At 53.5% G+C, this 22,903-nt stretch overlaps 1 protein-coding gene across 4 annotated transcripts in view; it reads right to left on the bottom strand.

Annotated features, from left to right (window-relative positions):
- Positions 1 to 22,903, bottom strand: part of LOC140410124 (uncharacterized) — a 187,877-nt gene that overhangs the window by 117,553 nt on the left and 47,421 nt on the right. For 3 of the 4 annotated variants that reach the window (XM_072498078.1, XM_072498079.1, XM_072498081.1), the window contains exon 7: positions 2,179 to 2,367. In XM_072498078.1, coding sequence (XP_072354179.1) covers positions 2,179 to 2,367 — 189 coding nt within the window. The remainder of the gene's footprint in view (positions 1 to 2,178; positions 2,368 to 22,903) is intronic. The other variant, XM_072498080.1, reaches the window with a different exon arrangement.

Here is a 22,903-nt window from a genome sequence, read left to right as displayed (position 1 = left end):
TCATGTGAGAGTGCCTTTAAGAAATGGATGTTTACGCAATGTACCTTTAAGAAATGCCGTGATGTCAGAGTGTGGGTGGAGCTGGGCTTTAGATCAGCCATTTTGCAGTTTTTAGTTTGAGTTTTGAGGAAAAGGTGTGTCTGTGTTTGCAGTGAGCTGGATTTGCTGCGATCTCTGCCATGAAAGACTATCTCTGGATCATTTGGGTGATTTAAACTCATAATAGTAAAGCCTTTAACCTGATGTGATTCTGTTTAAAGGTGTTAAGTCTCATGGATGTTGAAAGGAATAACTGAAGGATTATTTAGTGTTGTAATATTTTCAGGTTTATCTTTGAAGAAAGGGGTGTTAAGTGATCCAATGTTTATTTAAAAGGTTAAGTTGAGTTCATGGAATAAACATCGTTTTGCGTTTAAAAACCCACGTGTCCATAATTGTAATCCCACACCTAGGGAACAAGCCGTGTGCTCTGAAAAGCAACAGTAGCATTAAAGGGGGAGGTAGGTTGAACTCTATGATACATTTTGGGTTCTGAAAACGCCTCTCCCCTAACATAAGGACGAGTTGGGTGGTTTTTGCTCGAAGTGCAGGGCAAGGCTGGAACACCAAAAGTGTTTATTAAAGTGTTAAATGTTGGTGTTTGTTAAGAAGGTGTGAGGACAGACAGGATTCGTTCAACACCAGTGTTGGGGAAGCCTTTGGAATCCTAAATCTGGGGGGGAAACTCAACAGGCATTGTAGAGGAGGTCGGAGTTAATTAAGGAGCATCCTCGTGGATTTGTAAAAGGATCGTCATGTTTGGGCGAATAAATTGAAGTCGTTGATGAAGGGGAGTGAGACGTTTGAGGAACGGAATGCAATAGATGTCTGTATGGATTTCAGGAACGTTTTCGGCAAAGTGCCGCATGAAAGGCTGGTTGACAAAATTGTGGTTCATGGAATGGAAGGGATCTGTGCCAACTTGGGTTTTTTTTTAATTGTTTCAGGGAAAAAGTCTTACTAAATAGTTATTTGTCTTGGGAAGGCAGTATGCTACAAGTTAATTCAACGGTTGACAAGAAACGGGAAACGTCTTGATCCCGGTGGACTGTTTACGGAATGCTCGCATGAAAGTTAGTGGCTTTGCAAATACCATCAACCGTTAAAAACTGGGCCCTTAAAAGGCTGGTGAAGCTTTTGCTGTATGTGTTGGGCGGGGGGGGAAGGATGGAGTTCTTGGGTAGAGAAGACAAAAATCTCTTCACAACCCAGATGTAGCGCTCCCTCAGACATCACTCTCTGTATCCATGCACTTGCTTACTCTCAGGAGAATAATCTCACTTTGTCCTGCATCTCCCCAACAACAGGGGTCAGGGTGGCATGGCGGCACAGTGGTTAGCACTGCTGCCTCACAGCGCCAGGGTCCCAGGTTCGATTCCCCGCTGGGTCACTGTCTGTGCGGAGTCTGCACGTTTTCCCCGTGTGTGCGTGGGTTTCCTCCGGGGTGCCCCGGTTTCCTCCCACAGTCCAAAGATGTACGGGTTAGGTGGATTGGCTACTGTTAATTGCCCCTTAAGTGTCCAGGTACTGACAGGTCAGCGAACTGGGATACGGCTGTGGAGTTGCATTGATTTGAGTGTTCTTTCAGAGGGCCGCTGCAGAGTCGATGGGCTGAATGGCTCTCTCTCTCTGCAATGGAGGGATTTGATGATTCTGACCGAACTCTCTCTCTCTCTCTCTCGCCGCAGTATTGGGCCTTCTCCGATATCCGCACAGGTCGTGTGTTGACTAAGGTCACAGATGAAGTGGCCGGATGTGGTAAGAGCTGCCAGCGGTGGCAGAGAGTGTGGACGCTGCCGGTCGACTGCAGTGTCCCGTAGATAGACGGGCAGAACGATCTGAGGAGTGGTCGATGGAATTGAATACTGAGAGGTGGGAGGTGATGGAGGTTGGGGGAAGGGACAGGGGGAGGCAATGCAGACTCAATCCCAGAATCCCAAAGAGAGTGTGCAGGGAGCGAGGGACCTGGGGGTGCAGGAGCCTGTGGGGGGGTGTCTCTTTCGGTGAAGGGACACCTTGCGAACGAGTGCAGCAATACGGGAACGTGGGCTTTTCATAAACACAGTCGCTCAGGACAAAAAGCAGCCAGCTTATTGCTGAACACTCAGAACCGAAACAGAACAAAAGCAGCAAACTCACTCCTAAAACCTTTGGTTGGCCTTCCAGAAACTTCTCCACCAGCACTGACTGCTTGCCAGCTTTGGGTCTCCTACGAACCTGACGTCCAGCAGCCGGGATTTGCTGAGCTTCCACCTCGGGGACAGGACCTCCTTCCACGGACATCAGAGCAGCTCCTTCAGGATCGAGTCGTGCAGGAGACAGCACCGGCTGCACGATCGTAAAGGTGACAGGAATGTGGACAAAATAGTCAAGGGATGAGTAACAAGGTATATGGGGTAGACAGTGCAGAGGGAACGTTACTCTGTATCTAACCCCGTGCTGTATCTGTCCTGGGAGTGTTTGATGGGGACAGTGCAGAGGGAGCTTTACTCTGTATCTAACCCCGTGCTGTACCTGTCCTGGGAGTGTTTGATGGGGACAGTGTAGAGGGAGCTTTACTCTGTATCTAACCCCGTGCTGTACCTGTCCTGGGAGTGTTTGATGGGGACAGTGCAGAGGGAGCTTTACTCTGTATCTAACCCCATGCTGTACCTGTCCTGGGAGTGTTTGATGGGGACTGTGTAGAGGGAGCTTTACTCTGTATCTAACCCCGTGCTGTACCTGTCCTGGGAGTGTTTGATGGGGACAGTGTAGAGGGAGCTTTACTCTGTATCTAACCCCGTGCTGTACCTGTCCTGGGAGTGTTTGATGGGGACAGTGTAGAGGGAGCTTTACTCTGTATCTAACCCGGTGCTGTACCTGTCCTGGGAGTGTTTGATGGGGACAGTGTAGAGGGAGCTTTACTCTGTATCTAACCCCGTGCTGTACCTGTCCTGGGAGTGTTTGATGCGGACAGTGTGGAGGGAGCTTTAGTCTGTATCTAACCCCGTGCTGTACCTGTCCTGGGAGTGTTTAATGGGGACAGTGCAGAGGAAGCTTTACTCTGTATCTAACCCCGTGCTGTACCTGTCCTGGGAGTGTTTGATGGGGACAGTGTAGAGGAAGCTTTACTCTGTATCTAACCCCGTGCTGTACCTGTCCTGGGAGTGTTTGATGGGGACAGTGTAGAGGAAGCTTTACTCTGTATCTAACCCCATGCTGTATGAGGTACCCTCAATAATGATGCTTAGAGATTAAACTGTAAAGAAGGCTTTATTAGGCTAATAACTATGCTAGAGATTTGGACGAGAGCTGACTGCTATACAGACCATGAGGCAGGCCTTTATGTATGGCTCCCAGATGGGCGGAGCCAGAGGCGGAGTCCCCAGGGTTCCAAGCCTGGTCTTAAAGGGGACATCACCTTACATGATGATAAGGCAGTAACCGTTCATCACATTCACCCCCTGTTTAAAAAGGAGTCCGGCGGGGGTGAAGTGCCATCATAGGTCCATCCGTCTCGGCGGCCGGATCGTCCTCCTCGATCTCCTCAGTTCGGGCGGTGGTGCGGCGGGCACGGACGTCCCGGTTGAGGGCACATCCGGGAGCACAGCGGTCGGAGCTTCGGTCCGGGTCGGGGCAGAGGAACTAGGCAGGGCCGGGGGTAGCGGAGCCGGCGCCGGCGGGGTGTGTAAAGGGGGGGCGCAAGGGGGGGCGCACGGTAGGAGCTCACCAACGGGTGGTAGGGCCGGAAGGGGGTGTGTTGTAGGGGGCGACGGGTCCTGCAGGGGAGCGGCGCGGGAAGGGGCGTCTGTGGTGGAGGATCCAGCGGGCGCCAGATCCCGGAGGGAAACCGTATCTTGCCTGCCGTCGGAGTACTCCACGTAGGCGTAACTGGGGTTGGCGTGGAGCAGTCGGACCTTTTCAACTAGGGGGTCCGTTTTATGGCTCCTCGCGTGCCTCCGGAGAAGAACAGGTCCCGGAGCCGTCAGCCAAGGTGGAAGCGAGACCCCGGAGGTAGACTTCCTGGGGAAGCGAAACAATCGCTCATGAGGGGTCTCATTTGTGGCCGTGCAGAGGAGTGACCTAATAGAGTGTAGGCCATCGGGTAGGACCTCCTGCCAGCGGGTGGTTGGGAGATTTCTCGACCGCAGGGCCAGAAGGACAGCCTTCCACACGGTCGCGTTCTCCCTCTCCACCTGCCCGTTTCCCCGTGGGTTATAGCTGGTTGTTCTGCTCGAGGCGATGCCTTTGCTGAGCAGATACTGACGCAGTTCATCGCTCATGAACGATGTACCCCGGTCGCTGTGGGTATAAGCAGGGAAACCGAACAGGGTGAAGATGCTGTGCAGTGCCTTAATCACCGTGGCTGAGGTCATGTCAGTGCAGGGAATGGCGAATGGGAAACGGGAGAACTCATCGATCACAGTGAGGAAGTAGGCATAACGGTTGGTGGACGGGAGGGGCCCCTTGAAGTCCACGCTCAGTCGCTCAAAGGGGCCCGAGGCCTTCACGAGCCGAACCTTGTCTGGCCGATAGAAGTGCGGTTTGCACTCCGCACAGACCTGGTAGGCCCTGACCATGGCCTTGACCTCCTTGGTTGAGTAAGGTAGGTTGCGGGACTTGATGAAATGGACGAGCCGGGTAACCCCCGGGTGGCAGAGGTCATTGTGGATGGCTTGCAGGCGGTCCTCCTGCGCGTTTGCGCATGTGCCGCGGGACAGGGCATCTGGGGGCTCGTTGAGCTCCCCTGAACGATACTTGATATCGTACGAGTAGGTGGAGAGTTCGATCCTCCACCTCAAAATTTTATCGTTTTTTATTTTGCCCCGTTGCGTGTTATCGAACATATAGGCGACCGACCGTTGGTCGGTGACGAGGGTAAACCTCCTACCGGTGAGGTAGTGCCTCCAGCACCGCACAGCCTCCACAATGGCTTGTGCCTCCTTTTCGACTGCAGTGTCGAACCTCAGAGGCGGTGAGGGTTCGGGAGAAGAACGCTACTGGTCTGCCTCCTTGATTGAGGGTAGCAGCCAGGGCGATGTCTGATGCATCGCTCTCTACCTGGAAAGGGATGGTTTCATCCACCGCGTGCATGGCGGCCTTGATGATGTCGGCCTTGATGCGGTTGAAGGCCAATTGAGCCTCAGCCGAGAGGGGAAAAGTGGTGGTCTTTAGGAGTGGGCGGGCTTTGTCCGCATACTTGGGGACCCACTGGCGTAATAGGAGAAAAGCCCCAAGCACCGTTTGAGGGCCTTGAGGCTGCGGGGGAGAGGGAGTTCCTTAAGGGGGCGCATGCGGTCGGGGTCGGGACCTAGGACCCCGTCTTCCACGACATAGCCGAGGATGGCCAGCCGGGTGGTGTGGAAAACGCATTTGCCCTCGTTATAGGTCAGGTTAAGGGCTCGGGCGGTCTGGAGGAACTTTTTGAGGTTAGCGTCATGGTCCTGCTGATCATGGCCGCAGATGGTGACATTGTCCAAGTACGGGTATGTAGCCCGCAAACCGTACTGGTCCACCATTTGGTCCATCGCCCTTTGAAAGACGGAGACCCCATTTGTGACACCAAAGGGGACCCTGAGGAAGTGGAAGAGCCGGCCGGCTGCTTCGAAGGCAGTATAGGGGCGGTCTTTTGGTCGGATGGGGAGCTGGTGGTAGGTAGATTTGAGGTCGACCGTGGAAAAGACTCGGTATTGGGCGATCCAATTTACCATTTCCGCGATGCGAGGAAGGGGGTACGCATCAAGCTGCGTGAATCGGTTTATGGTCTGGCTATAATCCACGACCATCCGTTTCTTCTCCCCGGACCGGACTACCACCACTTGCGCTCTCCAAGGGCTGTTGCTAGCCTCGATGACCCCCTCTCCCAGTAAACGCTGGACCTCTGACTTGATAAAAGCCATATCTTGGGCACTGTAGCGCCGGCTCCTCGTGGCGACGGGCTTACAGTCGGGAGTGAGGTTAGCGAATAGCGAGGGGGGTGCGACTTTCAGTGTCGCAAGGCAGCACACCGTGAGGGGGGGGCAAGGGTCCGCCGAACTTCAGTGTCAGGCTTCGGTGGCTGCACTGGAAATCCAGTCCGAGCAGCAGGGGGCACAGAGGTGAGGGAGGATATAAAATTTGAAACGGGTGTATTTGGCACCCTGGATCGAGAGATCCGCGATACAGTACCCCGTGATTTGTACCGAGTGGGACCCAGATGTGAGGGCTATGGTTTGGGATGTGGGATGGGTGCGTAGGGAGCAGCGCCTTACTGTTTCAGGGTGGATAAAGCTCTCCGTGCTCCCGGAGTCGAAGAGGCATGCAGTGTCGTGCCCGTTGACCTGGACCTGCATCATGGAGTTCTGCAGGTGTTTTGGCCGAGTTTGATCGAGGGTGATCGCACCCAGTCGCGGGTAGTCGAAGTCGTAAAATGGCCGCTGCCGTTGGTCGCACGTGTCGGGTCGAGAAGATGGCCGCTCCCATGATTCGCACGAGGCTGATGACGCGTCAGAAGAGGACGTGTCGGGTCGGTGCGCAGCAGCATTGCGAGGCCTGCGGGCCTGAGAGCCTGATTTTCGGGCCGGCTGTTCTTTGTTTTTCTGGCCCCTGGGTCTGGCCAGGCAGACCCTCGCAAAGTGCCCTTTCTTCCCGCAGTCGCTGCAGATCGCGGAGCGGGCTGGGCAGCGTGGGCGTGGGTGCTGGCCCTGCCCGCAGAAGTAGCAAGGTGTGCCCCCATGGTGAGCGGGTTGCCGCGTGGCACAGGCCTGTAATACGGGCGAGTCTGAGGAAGTCCGGGGGGGGCTGGCAGAGTCCGTGGGGTACGTACTCAAGTTGTGTCGGGCAACCTCCAGCGAGGAGGCGAGCGTTAGCGTCTCCTGGAGGTCTTTTGCCCCGTTTTCGAGCAGTCACTGCCGGATGTAGGTCGAACGGATGCCGGACACGAAAGAATCTCTGATGTGCAGGTTCATATGGACTTCCCCTGTCGCATCCTGATGGTCACAGTCCCTGGCCAGCGCGGTGAGTTTCTCAACAAACTCGTCGAGCGATTCCCCCGAGCGCTGCCGGCAGGTAGAGAGCAGATGTCGGGCGTGCACCTCATTGACGGGTTTGACAAACCGCTTGCGGAGCAACTCAATCGCTTCCTCATAAATCGTCGCCTTTTCGAGCGTGGCGGAGATTCTGTGACTCACCCGGGCGTGGAGTAGACGCAGCTTGCGTGGCCCCAGGATGGGAGTCTCTGCGGAGTCCAGGTAGGCCTCGAAGCACCGCAGCCAGTATTTAAAAATTTCCTTTGCCTCCGGCGTTCGTGCTTCCAGATTGAGCTTCTCTGGTTTTAGGCCTGCGTCCATCCTGAATCTAGTTTAGCCTAATAAATTGAGGTACCCTCAATAATGATGCTTAGAGATTAAACTGTAAAGAAAGCTTTATTAGGCTAATAACTATGCTACAGATATGGACGAGAGCTGACTGCTATACAGACCATGAGGCAGGCCTTTATGTATGGCTCCCAGATGGGCGGAGCCAGAGGCGGAGTCCCCATGGTTCCAAGCCTGGTCTCAAAGGGGACATCATCTTACATGATGATAAGGCAGTAACCGTTCATCACACTGTACCTGTCCTGGGAGTGTTTCATGGTGACAGTGTAGAGGGAGCTTTACTCTGTATCTAACCCCGTGCTGTACCTGTCCTGGGAGTGTTTGATGGTGACAGTGTAGAGGGAGCTTTACTCTGTATCTAACCCCGTGCTGTACCTGTCCTGGGAGTGTTTGATGGGGACAGTGTAGAGGGAGCTTGACTCTGTATCTAACCCCGTGCTGTACCTGTCCTGGGAGTGTTTGATGGGGACAGTGTAGAGGAAGCTTTACTCTGTATCTAACCCCATGCTGTATGAGGTACCCTCAATAATGATGCTTAGAGATTAAACTGTAAAGAAGGTGTCATGATATTCAAACACACACATCATGATAGACACACCAACAGACAAATCAGAACACACAACACCACAACCAATGACAGAAAGATATAAAAGCACAGACACGACCCCCGGTGGTCAGTATTAGCTGCAGAGGAGAACCAGGACACATCTATTGCCAAACACACTCAGGGAGACAGCACGTGCAGAGTATCCAGAACGAACTGTATTATAAGAGTTATAATAAAATAGAGTTGTACCACATACAACTGTGTTGGCTCATCTGTGCACCAGAGCACCCAACACCACATGGTACAGGAGTGGATCGATACCTGCCGGCATACCTCAGTGTACACAGACAACCAGCAGTGCCCAGGCATGATGTACGAGCTCCCGGTTCCGCAGGCGCTCCAGTGCCACGGCGACCTCCACGAAAACTGGCGGCGATTCCGGCAAATGTTCGAGTTGTTCCTGGTGGCAGCTGAACTCCAAGACCTGGATGATAGCGAAAAAATTGAATTTCTCCTCACCATCGCCGGTGCAAGGGCAAGAGCAATATTCACAAGGTTCAGGTTCTTCAGGAGGCAGCAAAGGTACGATTACCAGGCAGTCCTGGACAAATTCTCCAAGTACTGTGAAGAATACGCAATCCAATGGGCACTTAAAGGTAAGAAAAGCTGCAGTACTCACCTCGTGGCTGGGATCCCGGAGCCCGAATTCCCGGAGCCCGAAATCCCGGGCCTGAGAAAAGGCTGGGCCGAGGTCGGCGGCCATCTTGCTAAAGGTATCACGCTAGCACAGTTGCGCGAGAAGTGCGCAGAACTGGGAGTATCGTTTGCGCATGCGCGAGATGCTGCGCATGCGCAGTCAAGAAAACGGCCATCGGTAAAGGAACAGCGATCTGAGCATGCGCAGTCGCTTCCTACGTGCTACATACCGAGCGTCAGGATGTCAGAGGCCCCAGACTGCACCAATTTAAAAGGGAAATGTCCCAAATCCAATTTAAAAGGGAAACGTCCCAAATCAAAAAAACAAAAATCTGTTAAAGCTGTAAAACAACCTTCCCTCACCTGGAATGACAGCACAGTGCCGCAAATTGACCCAGGAGATGAATTTGACCTCCGAAGAACCCTCCGACAAGCAGTTACCTACGCACAAGCCGATGATTCCGACCTCGAATACTTCGATGACGATCTTTACAGTGTTTCCGGACCTCGCGAGCCCAATGATAGCTCCGTGGTCCTATATGACTATGACTCGGACGAACCTTTCGTGTTGCACATTGGCGGCCCCCACATTGAATCCGACGCAGATGCGGATTCATTTTTCGGATTTGAGGATCTTCAATCCAGCAGATATGACGTTCCAACTTATCAGTACCGGATGATGCTGCAGCCTGACATTAACAGACAGGGAGCGGTGCAAGCACACGGAGAGTGCCCTGCTGCCACACAGAGCGTGGTCCACGTCCCGCTCAACGTTCCCGACTCTATGAAAGAAGACATGCAAGACTCCAGAGTGCAGTCCTCGCATGAACCAGAAGTGACTCCAGTGTCACAAGCTTCCACAGCAAGCTCGTGGACAGACTCCACAATTGCAGAAATGCAAGACTCCAGAGCGCAGTCCTTGCACGGACAAGAAGTGACTCCAGTGTCACAAGCCTCCACAGAGAGCTCGTGGACAGCCTCCACGATAGAGGCAACGCAAGACTCCAGAGCGCAGTCCTTGCACGAACAAGAAGTGACTCCAGTGTCACAAGCCTCCACAGAGAGCTCGTGGACAGCCTCCACGATAGAAGCAACGCAAGATTCCAGAGCGCAGTCCTTGCACGAACAAGAAGTGACTCCAGTGTCACAAGCCTCCACAGAGAGCTCGTGGACAGCCTCCACGATAGAGGCAACGCAAGACTCCAGAGCGCAGTCCTTGCACGAACAAGAAGTGACTCCAGTGTCACAAGCCTCCACAGAGAGCTCGTGGACAGCCTCCACGATAGAAGCAACGCAAGATTCCAGAGCGCAGTCCTTGCACGAACAAGAAGTGACTCCAGTGTCACAAGCCTCCACAGAGAGCTCGTGGACAGCCTCCACGATAGAAGCAACGCAAGACTCCAGAGCGCAGTCCTTGCACGAACAAGAAGTGACTCCAGTGTCACAAGCCTCCACAGAGAGCTCGTGGACGGACTCCACGATGGAAGGAACGCAAGACTCCAGAGCGCAGTCCTTGCAGGAACAAGACCATGAGGGTCTAGCAACCTCTCCTGACCAACCAGCGGCAGACGATGCAAGTCTGCCATGCTCACGTGAACAGCAAGAAGGCTATAACAGCCTACCATGCTCCACTACACAGCAGCATGAACATGACGGTCTCTCATGCTACAATGAAGGGCACAGCGCTGAAGACTGTTCAAGCCCAACTGAAGACAAGCCAAAGGAATCGCCTCGTCCAAGCCCGAAGAAAAAAGGTTTATGCGCTGACCTTCAGGATCATTATAGCCGAACAGAGATTAATAATGCTGCACGGCCACAGAAGGATGCTGAGGATTTGCTAACGAAATTAATTGAATGTTTAACTTGCAAGGAGCAGACTGAGAATTGCCAGTGTTTTAGTACGGATCGAAAAAATGGACAAGACATTGATCCTCAGGTAATGGAAATAACACAACCTGAATCATATCTACAGCAGGGACAAATGTCTCCCTTCAACACAACACCGCAAAATCCCAACTTCGGAGACCAGCAGTTAGTCAGTAATGACTCTTCAAACCTTGAGGGGAACATTAATTGCATTGAACCTATACACGCTCCACTGATTATTGAGCAGAACATTGGAGCAAGAATCCTGAGGACACCGACATCGAGTAGCCAGATAACGAATTTAAAACCCACAGCAGTTTCAAGTGAACCAAGTGTGCTTTCCACTAATGGTGAAGATGCAGATAAGGTCGACCCGATTATCCATTGTACCACACTAACCCCAGTGATTAAGCAGTTATGTATGGGGAGTATAATGTGGGCAATTGAGAACAGTAAAAGAGAGACTGTGACCATGCCAGTCCCAGCAAAATCAGACCCAGAGACCATGAAGGCATGTACATTAGACAAAGATACATATGAGGCACCTGAGAAGAAAAGTGAAACGGAATGTTCTTTGGAAAATAGTACAATGTCGATAGAAACATTGGATCCTATATTCGAGACCATACCTATGGGAGAATTTGGGGGTAATAAACAAGGTTCTGCAATGTCTGGGGGAAGATTTAAAATTCCAAAGAAGAAAAGCCCAAATGAAGGACAACGGCAAGACAATGACAGTCCACCGACATGGTGTGCACCACCAGATGAAAACTCTGACAATTTACCCAACCCTAGTGAACAGCAAGCTGCTAATGAGGATCTATCCACGGGATGTGAGACGAGTGACGACAGCATCCCACTTCCCATGCAAAAGGTGCAAGGTGACAGACCTCGCCTAGTGCGTACCGAGGCACTCGACGATCACGGTGGGACCACTGACGACTGCGGTGGCAGCGCACCGCTTCCACCCTCGATGGCTCGAGCCTCTCCACTGGTTGGTGCATTCCTGCATGTTCCGACTCCAGAAGTGCAGCTTCAGGGAATCTCGGCTGCCTCCAGTGAACCTGTTGGGACTCCGGACGGGGGGCATCGACGGAAGGCAGACCGGACTCCAGATGGGGAGCAGCCAAGCGCCGACTCTGATTCGCGCACGCCAGACCTTGCTCCGGACGGGCGGTGTCGCGGCCTCGGTGATGGCACGCTCAGGGTGACGGCGGATGCCACGGCGACAGGGAATGGATCGCGTGGCAGTCCCACTGGGTCGGCAGTGGCAACCAGCACCGGCGGTCCAAGATGGACACACCAATTCGCGCCATCGCCAGACGTTGATGCGAGCAACAATTCTCTCTCCAAGGCGACATGCTTCGACGTTTCTCTGCGGAGTCGCCCTTCCGGCACAGCAGGTGGCCGGAACCAGCGTACACGGTCTCGGCCAACTTCCACATCTGGCACAGTCATCGCCTTGCATGATATTAGTGATGGTGCTACTTCGATGGCAACGACCCATCGGCTACAAGATGCCGTCCACCACAAACATAAAAAGAAAAAGACTCCACCTTGTTCCTGGCATGCAGGGCGGATGGATTGGTGCGTAGGCGCAATCAGCGAGCTTTGCGCCGCCTTCCACGCTCGCAACTGAACCGTACGCACACGCTGGATCCTCCACTGGTTCCCAAGGATGACTTCGTGGAGATGCCACGGATCATGCCCCTTCCATCGCCACCAGAACCAAACCACAGCCAAGGCACCACTAACAAAGATGTTGAATGTTATATTTGCACGAATGAAAAAACCAAGCACTGCACGAAGTACAACAAATGGTAAAGTAGAGACTTCGGCAACAGCATCACCTCCAACAGTCCAAGGTGAACCAGTGTGACCCCAAATCTCCACAGCTGAACCGGCTTGAGGACCAGCCCATTCTTGAGGCGGTCACCCATTAGACTGGACTTATAACGCGGTTCATACGTTCAAAAAGTCAAACACTTCTGTATTATAACCTGTTGTTGTTTATTGTTCCAGATATCGTCTGACCAGACCAATGTTCAAGTTTTTTTTTTTTTTTTCTTGCATCCAAGTTTTGTTATGGTACAACCTTGTTAGTGTGACGCACCCGACATCGCCCCATGTAAATAGTTACGTCATAAACACACGCTGTACACAACACAACCGCACACTCTTCGATGCACTCACGACACAATTATATTTATAACCACGTAGGCACATATCTTTGTAAAAAGGGGGGATGTCATGATATTCAAACACACACATCATGATAGACACACTAACAGACAAATCAGAACACACAACACCACAACCAATGACAGAAAGATATAAAAGCACAGACACGACCCCCGGTGGTCAGTATTAGCTGCAGAGGAGAACCAGGACACATCTGTTACCAAACACACTCAGGGAGACAGCACGTGCAGAGTATCCAGAACAAACTGTATTATAAGAGTTATAATAAAATAGAGTTGTACCACATACAACTGTGTTGGCTCATCTGTGCACCAGAGCACCCAACACCACAGAAGGCTTTATTAGGCTAATAACTATGCTACAGATATGGACGAGAGCTGACTGTTATACAGACCATGAGGCAGGCCTTTATGTATGGCTCCCAGATGGGCGGAGCCAGAGGCGGAGTCCCCAGGGTTCCAAGCCTGGTCTTAAAGGGGACATCACCTTACATGATGATAAGGCAGTAACCGTTCATCACACTGTACCTGTCCTGGGAGTGTTTGATGGTGACAGTGTAGAGGGAGCTTTACTCTGTATCTAACCCCGTGCTGTACCTGTCCTGGGAGTGTTTGATGGTGACAGTGTAGAGGGAGCTTTACTCTGTATCTAACCCCGTGCTGTACCTGTCCTGGGAGTGTTTGATGGGGACAGTGTAGAGGGAGCTTTACTCTGTATCTAACCGCGTGCTGTAACTGTCCTGGGAGTGTTTGATGGGGACAGTGTAGAGGGAGCTGTACTCTGTATCTAACCCCGTGCTGTACCTGGCCTGGGAGTGTTTGATGGGGACAGTGTAGAGGGAGCTTTACTCTGTATCTAACCCCGTGCTGTACCTGTCCTGGGAGTGTTTGATGGGGACAGTATAGAGGGAGCTTTACTCTGTATCTAACCCGGTGCTGTACCTGTCCTGGGAGTGTTTGATGGGGACAGTGTCGAGGGAGCTTTACTCTGTATCTAACCCCGTGCTGTACCTGCCCTGGGAGTGTTTGATGGGGACAGTGTAGAGGGGGATTTACTCTGTATCTAACCCCGTGCTGTACCTGTCCTGGGAGTGTTTGATGGGGACAGTGTCGAGGGAGCTTTACTCTGTATCTAACCCCGTGCTGTACCTGGCCTGGGTGTGTTTGATGGGGACAGTGTAGAGGGAGCTTTTCTCTGTATCTAACACCGTGCTGTACCTGTCCTGGGAGTGTTTGATGGGGACAGTGTCGAGGGAGCTTTACTCTGTATCTAACCCCGTGCTGTACCTGTCCTGGGAGTGTTTGATGATGACAGTGTAGAGGGAGCTTTACTCTGTATCTAACCCCGTGTTGTACCTGTCCTGGGAGTGTTTGATGGGGACAGTGCAGAGGGAGCTTTACTGTGTATCTAACCCCGTGCTGTACCTGTCCTGGGAGTGTTTGATGATGACAGTGTAGAGGGAGCTTTACTCTGTATCTAACCCCGTGTTGTACCTGTCCTGGGAGTGTTTGATGGGGACAGTGCAGAGGGAGCTTTACTCTGTATCTAACCCCGTGCTGTACCTGTCCTGGGAATGTTTGATGGGGACAGTGTAGAGGGAGCTTTACTCTGTATCTAACCCCGTGCTGTACCTGTCCTGGGAGTGTTTGATGGGGACAGTGTAGAGGGAGCTTTACTCTGTATCTAACCCCGTGCTGTACCTGTCCTGGGAGTGTTTGATGGGGACAGTGTAGAGGGAGCTTTACTCTGTATCTAACCCCGTGCTGTACCTGTCCTGGGAGTGTTTGATCGGGGCAGTGTAGAGGGGGATTTACTCTGTATCTAACCCCGTGCTGTACCTGTCCTGGGAGTGTTTGATGGGGATAGTGTAGAGGGGGATTTACTCTGTATCTAACCCCGTGCTGTACCTGTCCTGGGAGTGTTTGATGGGGACAGTGTAGAGGGAGCTTTACTCTGTATCTAACCCCGTGCTGTGCCTGTCCTGGGAGTGTTTGATGGGGACAGTGTAGAGGGAGCTTTACTCTGTATCTAACCCCGTGCTGTACCTGTCCTGGGAGTGTTTGATGGGGACAGTGTAGAGGGAGCTTTACTCTGTATCTAACCCCGTGCTGTACCTGTCCTGGGAGTGTTTGATGGGGACAGTGTAGAGGGAGATTTACTCTGTATCTAACCCCGTGCTGTACCTGTCCTGGGAGTGTTTGATGGGGACAGTGTAGAGGGAGCTTTACTCTGTATCTAACCCCGTGCTGTACCTGTCCTGGGAGTGTTTGATGGGGACAGTGTAGAGGGAGATTTACTCTGTATCTAACCCCGTGCTGTACCTGTCCTGGGAGTGTTTGATGGGGACAGTGTAGAGGGAGCTTTACTCTGTATCTAACCCCGTGCTGTTCCTGTCCTGGGAGTGTTTGATGGGGACAGTGCAGAGGGAGCTTTACTCTGTATCTAACCCCGTGCTGTACCTGTCCTGGGAGTGTTTGATCGGGGCAGTGTAGAGGGGGATTTACTCTGTATCTAACCCCGTGCTGTACCTGTCCTGGGAGTGTTTGATGGGGATAGTGTAGAGGGGGATTTACTCTGTATCTAACCCCGTGCTGTACCTGTCCTGGGAGTGTTTGATGGGGACAGTGTAGAGGGAGCTTTACTCTGTATCTAACCCCGTGCTGTGCCTGTCCTGGGAGTGTTTGATGGGGACAGTGTAGAGGGAGCTTTACTCTGTATCTAACCCCGTGCTGTACCTGTCCTGGGAGTGTTTGATGGGGACAGTGTAGAGGGAGCTTTACTCTGTATCTAACCCCGTGCTGTACCTGTCCTGGGAGTGTTTGATGGGGACAGTGTAGAGGGAGATTTACTCTGTATCTAACCCCGTGCTGTACCTGTCCTGGGAGTGTTTGATGGGGACAGTGTAGAGGGAGCTTTACTCTGTATCTAACCCCGTGCTGTTCCTGTCCTGGGAGTGTTTGATGGGGACAGTGCAGAGGGAGCTTTACTCTGTATCTAACCCCGTGCTGTACCTGTCCTGGGAGTGTTTGATGGGGACAGTGTAGAGGGAGCTTTACTCTGTATCTAACCCCGTGCTGTACCTGTCCTGGGAGTGTTTGATGGGGACAGTGTAGAGGGGGATTTACTCTGTATCTAACCCCGTGCTGTACCTGTCTGATGCACCATCAATTACCACGAGACGAGAATGGTGGAACAATCGGGGCTTTATTGAGCAAAGATGTTGTGCCTCCTGTAGCTGGAACCAGAATGGCTGCAGCACCGGAGAGCACACACTTTTATACGCCAGCTGCTGGGCGGAGCCAGCAGGCAGGGATTTACCATTGCACCCTTAATATACGGGCAGTGCCGTAATACATATAATATGCCACTAGTGGTGTTCACCACATTCACCCCCTGTTAAAAAAGAGTCCGGCGGGGGTGGTGGAAACATTACAAGTTCAGTCTGTCGGGGGCCTTGATTCTCCGCTGTGATCGCCTCAGTCCCGGTGGTGATGTGGGCGCCGACTTGGTCACCTGCGACTCCGGGAGCGTGTTGTCCTCGTCTTCGTCACCCTGAGTGGGTGACGGATCCTGCTGGGGTGGGAGCTGTGGTGAGGTGCGCTGGCGGGAGGGGGAGTGGCTCAGGGGTGACCGGAGGCGGGGGGGGGGGGGGGTCAGGTGGTGGGCTGTGGGTGGGGATCCAGCGGGTGCCAGGTCCCAGAGGGGGACCGTGTCCTGGCGCCCGTCGGGGTGTGCCACGTAGGCGTACTGCGGGTTTGTATGTAAGAGGTGGACCTTTTCGATCAAGGGGTCCGATTTATGGCTCCGCACGTGCTTCCGGAAACGGACGGGTCCAGGAAGTGTCAGCCATGTTGGGAGCGAGACCCCGGAGGTGGACTTCCTGGGGAAGGCAAAGAGACGTTCGTGAGGGGTCTCGTTAGTGGCGGTGCAGAGGAGCGATCGGATTTTTAGACCGTAGGGCCAGCAGGACGGCTTTCCAGACCGTCCCGTTCTCCCTCTCCACCTGCCCGTTTCCCCGGGGGTTGTAGCTGGTCGTCCTGCTCAAGGCGATGCCTTTGCTGAGCAGGAACTGACGCAGCTCATCGCTCATGAAAGAGGATCCCCGGTCGCTGTGGACGTAAGCGGGGAAACCGAACAGCGTGAAGTTGCTGTGCAGGGCTTTAATTACCGTGGCAGAAGTCATATCGGGGCAGGGGATGGCGAAAGGGAACCGGGAGTACTCGTCAATCACGTTCAGGAAATACGTGTTGTGGTCGGTGGAGGGGAGGGACCCTTTGAAGTCCACGCTGAGGCGCTCAAAGGGGCGGGAGGCCTTCACCAGGTGTGCTCGGTCTGGCCGGTAGAAGTGCGGTTTGCACTCCGCACAGACCTGGCAGTCCCTGGTGACCGCCCTGACCTCCGCAATGGGGTAGGGCAGATTGCGGGCCTTAATAAAATGGAAGAACCGGGTGACCCCCAGGTGGCATAGTGGAGAGCCCGGAGTCGGTACACCTGTGCGCTGGCACATGTACCGCGGGATAGGGCATCAGGGGGCTCATTTAGCTTCCTCGGCCGATACAAGATCTCATAGTTATTGGTGGAGAGCTCGATCCTCCACCTCAAGATTTTGTCATTCTTGATCTTGCCCTGCTGTGTATTATTGAACATGAAGGCTACCGACCGTTGGTCAGTGAGGATTGTCCTGGGATTGTTTGATGGGGACAGTGTAGAGGGAGCTTTATTCTGTATCGAACCCCGTGCTGTACCTGTCCTGGGAGTGTCTGATGAGGACAGTGTAGAGGGAGCTTTACTCTGTATCAAACCCTGTGCTGTACCTGTCCTGGGAGTGTGTGATGGGGACAGTGTAGAGGGAGCTTTACTCTGTATCTAACCCCGTGCTGTACCTGTCCTGGGAGTGCCTGATGGGGACAGTGTAGAGGGAGCTTTACTCTGTATCTAATCCCATGCTGTACCTGACCTGAGTGTGTTTGATGGGGACAGTGTGGAGGAAGCTTTACTCTGTATCTAATCCCGTGCTGTACCTGTCCTGAGAGTGTTTGATGGGGACAGTGTAGAGGGAGCTTTACTCTGTATCTAACCCCGTGCTGTACCTGTCCTGGGAGTGTTTGATGGGGACAGTGTAGAGGGAGCTTTACTCTGTATCTAACCCCGTGCTGTACCTGTCCTGGGAGTGTTTGATGGGGACAGTGTAGAGGGAGCTTTACTCTGTACCTAACCCCGTGCTGTACCTGTCCTGGGAGTGTTTTGCGATGTCTTGCACTTTGGAAAAAAGAATAGAGGCATGGACTATTTTCTAAACGGTGACAAAATTCATAATGCTGAAGTGCAAAGGGACTTGGGAGTCCTAGTCCAGGATTCTCTAAAGGTAAACTTGCAGGTTGAGTCCGTAATTAAGAAAGCAAATGCAGTGTTGTCATTCATCTCAAGAGGCTTGGAATATAAAAGCAGGGATGTACTTCTGAAGCTTTATAAAGCATTAGTTAGGCCCCATTTAGAATACTGTGAGCAATTTTGGGCCCCACACCTCAGGAAGGACATACTGGCACTGGAGCGGGTCCAGCGGAGATTCACACGGATGATCCCTGGAATGGGAGGCCTAACATACGATGAACGTCTGAGGATCCTGGGATTATATTCATTGGAGTTTAGGAGGTTGTGGGGAGATCTAATAGAAACCTACAAGATAATGAATGGCTTAGATAGGGTGGATGTAGGGAAGTTGTTTCCATTAGCAGGGGAGACTAGGTCCCGGGGGCACAGCCTTAGAATAAAAGGGAGTCACTTTAGAACAGAGATGAGGAGAAATTTCTTCAGCCAGAGAGTGGTGGGTCTGTGGAATTCATTGCCACAGAGGGCGGTGGAGGCCGGGACGTTGAGTGTCTTTAAGACAGAAGTTGATAAATTCTTGATTTCTCGAGGAATTAAGGGCTATGGAGAGAGAGCGGGTAAATGGAGTTGAAATCAGCCATGATTGAATGGTGGAGTGGACTCGATGGGCCGAATGGCCTTACTTCCACTCCTATGTCTTATGGTCTTATGGTCTTATGTTTGAATATCATGACATCCCCCCTTTTTTACAAGATTATGTGCCTACGTGGTTATAAATATAAATGTGTCCTGAGTGCAGCTAAAGGTGTGTGTGTGCGTGATATTTACATCATGTACATGGGGCTTAACTATATACAAGGGGCGATGTCAGGTGTGACATGCTAACGAGGTTGTACCATAACAAAAGAAGAACAACGTGGAAATTTGGAACGATCAAACGAGGCCTGGAACGATAAATCAGTGACATGTTATAAAACAGTGGTTGCAAAAGTTTGACGTGTGAACAGCCTCATAAGTCCAGTCTGGTAGGTGGGCGACGAATTCGGGTTGATCGCCTCAAGGGTGGGTCGAGAACCACCGGCTGAGGAACGGGCCTGGCCACGGGCGGCGACAGAAGGGGCATGGTATATGGCAGCTCCACGAAGTCGCTATCAGGAACCAGTGGAGGACACGGCGTCTGTGTACGGTTCCGTTGCGAGCGTGGAAGTAAGCGAAGGGCTCGGCGATTGCGCCTATGCACGGATCCATCCGGCATGCGAACCAGGAACGAGCGGGGAGCCACGCGTCGGAGAACTTCGGCAGGTGCTGACCAGCCACCTTCTGGTAGGTGGATGCAGACGTTGTCTCCAGGGGCCAGGGAGGGAAGATCAGTTGCCCGTGTGTCGTACGATCTCTTCTGGCGACCGCGCTGCAGTTGCATCCTATGCAGTACCGGAGCATGGTCTATTGTTGGTGCCAGGATGGAAGGCACAGTGGTTCTGAGGGCGCGACCCATCAGCAGCTGTGCTGGTGAGAGGCCAGTGGCTAGTGGGGCCGAGCGATAGGCCAGCAGGGCGAGGTAGAAGTCCGACCCGGCAGCAGCAGCCTTGCAGAGGAGCCGCTTGACAATGTGAACGCCCTTCTCCGCCTTCCCATTGGACTGGGGATGCAGAGGGCTGGACGTCACGTGTGTGAAGCCATACGAGGCCGCAAAGGACGACCATTCCTGGCTGGCAAAACAGGGCCCATTGTCCGACATGACAGTCATCGGAATGCCGTGGCGAGCGAAGGTGTCTTTGCAGGCCCTGATGACAGCAGACGATGCCAAATCGTGCAGGCGTATGACTTCTGGGTAGTTTGAGAAGTAGTCAACGATGATGACATAGTCCCTGCCGAGCGCGTGAAATAGGTCGACACCCACCTTCGCCCAGGGGGACGTCACCAGCTCATGGGGCAGAAGCGTCTCAGGAGGTTGCGCCAGGTGAAACCTTTGGCAGGTGGGGCAGTTGAGCACCATGTTGGCAATGTCGTCGCTGATGCCCGGCCAGTATACCGCCTCTCGGGCCCTCCGACTTTCTCGACTTCTCGACCCCCAAATGGCCTTCAAGAATCAGCTGGCGCATGCTGTGTGGAATCACAATCCGGTCCAGCTTCAGAAGGACACCATCAATGATGGCTAGGTCGTCTCGTACATTGTAGAACTGCGGGCACTGCCCTTTGAGCCATCCTCCCGTCATGTGGCGCATCACTCGCTGTAAAAGGGGGTCGGCCGCTGTCTCTCGGCGGGTACGGGCCAGACTGGAGTCGTCAGCCGGCAGATTTGCCGCTGTCAAGGCCACCTGTGCCTCGACCTGACAGACGAACCCCTCCGAATCTGGCGGCGTGCTCTCTGCTCTGGATAGGGCATCCGCCACGATGAGATCCTTCCCCGGAGTGTAGACCAGTTGGAAGTCGTACCTCCTGAGTTTAAGTAGGATGCGCTGGAGGCGAGGGGTCATCTCGTTCAGGTCCCTGTTTATTATGCTGACCAGGGGGCGGTGGTCAGTTTCGACCGTGAACCGTGGAAGACCATAGACGTAATCGTGGAGCTTGTCTAAACCGGTTAGCAAGCCCAGGCATTCTTTTTCGATTTGCGCGTAGCGCTGCTCTGTGAGGGTCATGGCCCGCGATGCATAGGCCACTGGGGCCCAGGATGCCGTGTCATCCCGCTGCAGGAGCACTGCCCCAATGCCGGATTGGCTGGCATCAGTTGAGATTTTGGTGGCACGAGACGTGTCAAAAAACGCCAACACTGGTGCCGTAGTGAGTTTGCGTTTGAGCTCCTCCCATTCCAGCTGGTGTGTGTGTTGCCGCTGGAACTCTGTGGATTTTCTGACGAGGTGGCGCAGAGTCGTCGTGTGGGAGGCAAGGTTGGGAATGATCTTCCCCAGGAAGTTGACCATGCCTAGGAAGCGTAGGACAGCCTTCTTGTCGGCCGGCTGCGGCATGGCTGTGATGGCGCTCACCTTGTCTGCATCCGGACGGACCCCTGACCGGGAGATATGGTCCCCCAGGAACTTCAACTCGGTCTGGCCAAAGGAGCACTTGGCTCGGTTGAGGCGCAGGCCGTTTTCCCGTATGCGGGCAAAAACGCGTTGGAGACGATGTATGTGCTCCTGCGGTGTGGTGGACCAGATGATGACATCGTCCACGTAGACGCGCACCCCTTCAATGCCTTCCATCATCTGCTCCATGATTCTATGGAAGACCTCGGATGCCGAGATGATGCCAAATAACATCCGGTTGTAGCAGAATCTGCCGAAAGGGGTGTTGAAGGTGCACAGCTTTCGGCTGGACGGGTCCAGTTGGATCTGCCAAAATCCTTTAGAAGCATCCAGTTTTGTGAATATCTTCGCCTGGGCCATTTCACTGGTGATCTCCTCCCGTTTGGGTATGGGGTAGTGTTCCCTCATAATATTATTATTGAGGTCTTTGGGGTCAATACAGATGCGGAGCTGGCCAGAGGGCTTCTTGACACACACCATGGAGCTGACCCATGGCGTGCGCTCCGTGACCCTGGATAGGACCCCTTGGTCCTGGAGATCCTGCAGCTGCAGCTTGAGGAGGTCTTTGAGTGGCGCTGGGACCCTGCGAGGTGCATGAACGACCGGGATGGCGTCCGGTTTGAGGCGAATTCGGTAGGTGTATGGCAGTGTTCACATGCCTTCGAATGCCTCCTGGTTGTGGGCGAGGAGCGATTGGAGCTGTGCGGAGAACTCTGCATCCGGGAAGTCAGACGTGCCGTCTGGAGAGAGAGAGGGGATTCGTTGCACGAGGTGGAGAGCCTTGCATGCCTGTGCGCCCAGCAGGGAGTCCTTCGATGAGCCAACTATCTCGAACGAGAGTGTGGCCGTGTGTGTTCTGTGTGTCACCTGGAGCTGGCAGGATCCCATAGCCGGGATAACGTTCCCGTTGTAGTCGACCATCTTGCACAGGGATGGCTGGATTGGTGGTCTGACCTTTATGACGTAGAAGGCTGACCATGCTATGAGGTTGGCGGAGGCGCCAGTGTCCAGGCGGAAAGTGATCGGCGATCGGTTGACCGTCAGGGTGGCACTCCATTCATCGGCCGGATTGATGATGTTGTCTCGGTTCCCATCAATGACCGCAACCCGGAAGGCGTCTTGGTCATCTGTGTCGTCGGTTTGGATGTCGTGATGTGGAGGCTGGATGGTCCGCACGTGTCTGCGAGGTTGTCGGAGATGTGGAAGATCCACAGGTTGAACCGCTCGACAGTAGGCAGCGTAGTGGCCCATCTTGCCACAGCGTAGGCATTGTCGGGTTTTTGCAGGACATTGTCCTTTTAAATGTGCAGCTCCACAGTTGCCGCACGTCGTGACGTCATGGCGTTCGTTGCGCCACTGCGCATGCGCAGTTCGGTCTTGCGTCGGGCGCGTCTGCGCAGCAAGTCCCTCAGTGTTGCCGTAGGTTTTGGCGCGCACAAACGCGAGAGGCCTTAAAAAGCGTGCGAAACGGCCGCCCTCGTCCGGGCCGCGGGCCGGGAGATACTCGATTGCCTGGATGCGTTCGGCCTCATGGGCGGCCTGGCTCGCCGATTCGATCGCGTGGGACCCCCTCCGCGCCGATTCGGTCGCCTGAAATTGGGCATAGCGGCTGGTCGCATTTTCATGCAGGACACAGGCCTCCACTGCAGATGCTAAGGTCAGGCCTTTTATTTTTAGAAGCTGCTGGCGTAGGCCACTGGAGGCAACGCCAAAAACGATCTGGTCCCGGGTCATGGACTCTGAGGTGGTGTCGTAACCGCAGGACTGCGCGAGTATGCGGAGGTGCGTCAGGAAGGACTGAAAGAGCTCATCCTTACCTTGCAGGCGCTGCTGAAAGATATACCTCTCAAAGCTCTCGTTGGCCTCAA

Source organism: Scyliorhinus torazame, chromosome 4, assembly GCF_047496885.1.
Source record: "Scyliorhinus torazame isolate Kashiwa2021f chromosome 4, sScyTor2.1, whole genome shotgun sequence".
Classification (NCBI taxonomy): Eukaryota; Metazoa; Chordata; class Chondrichthyes; order Carcharhiniformes; family Scyliorhinidae; genus Scyliorhinus; species Scyliorhinus torazame.
This window is presented reverse-complemented; position numbering and strand designations above follow the sequence as displayed.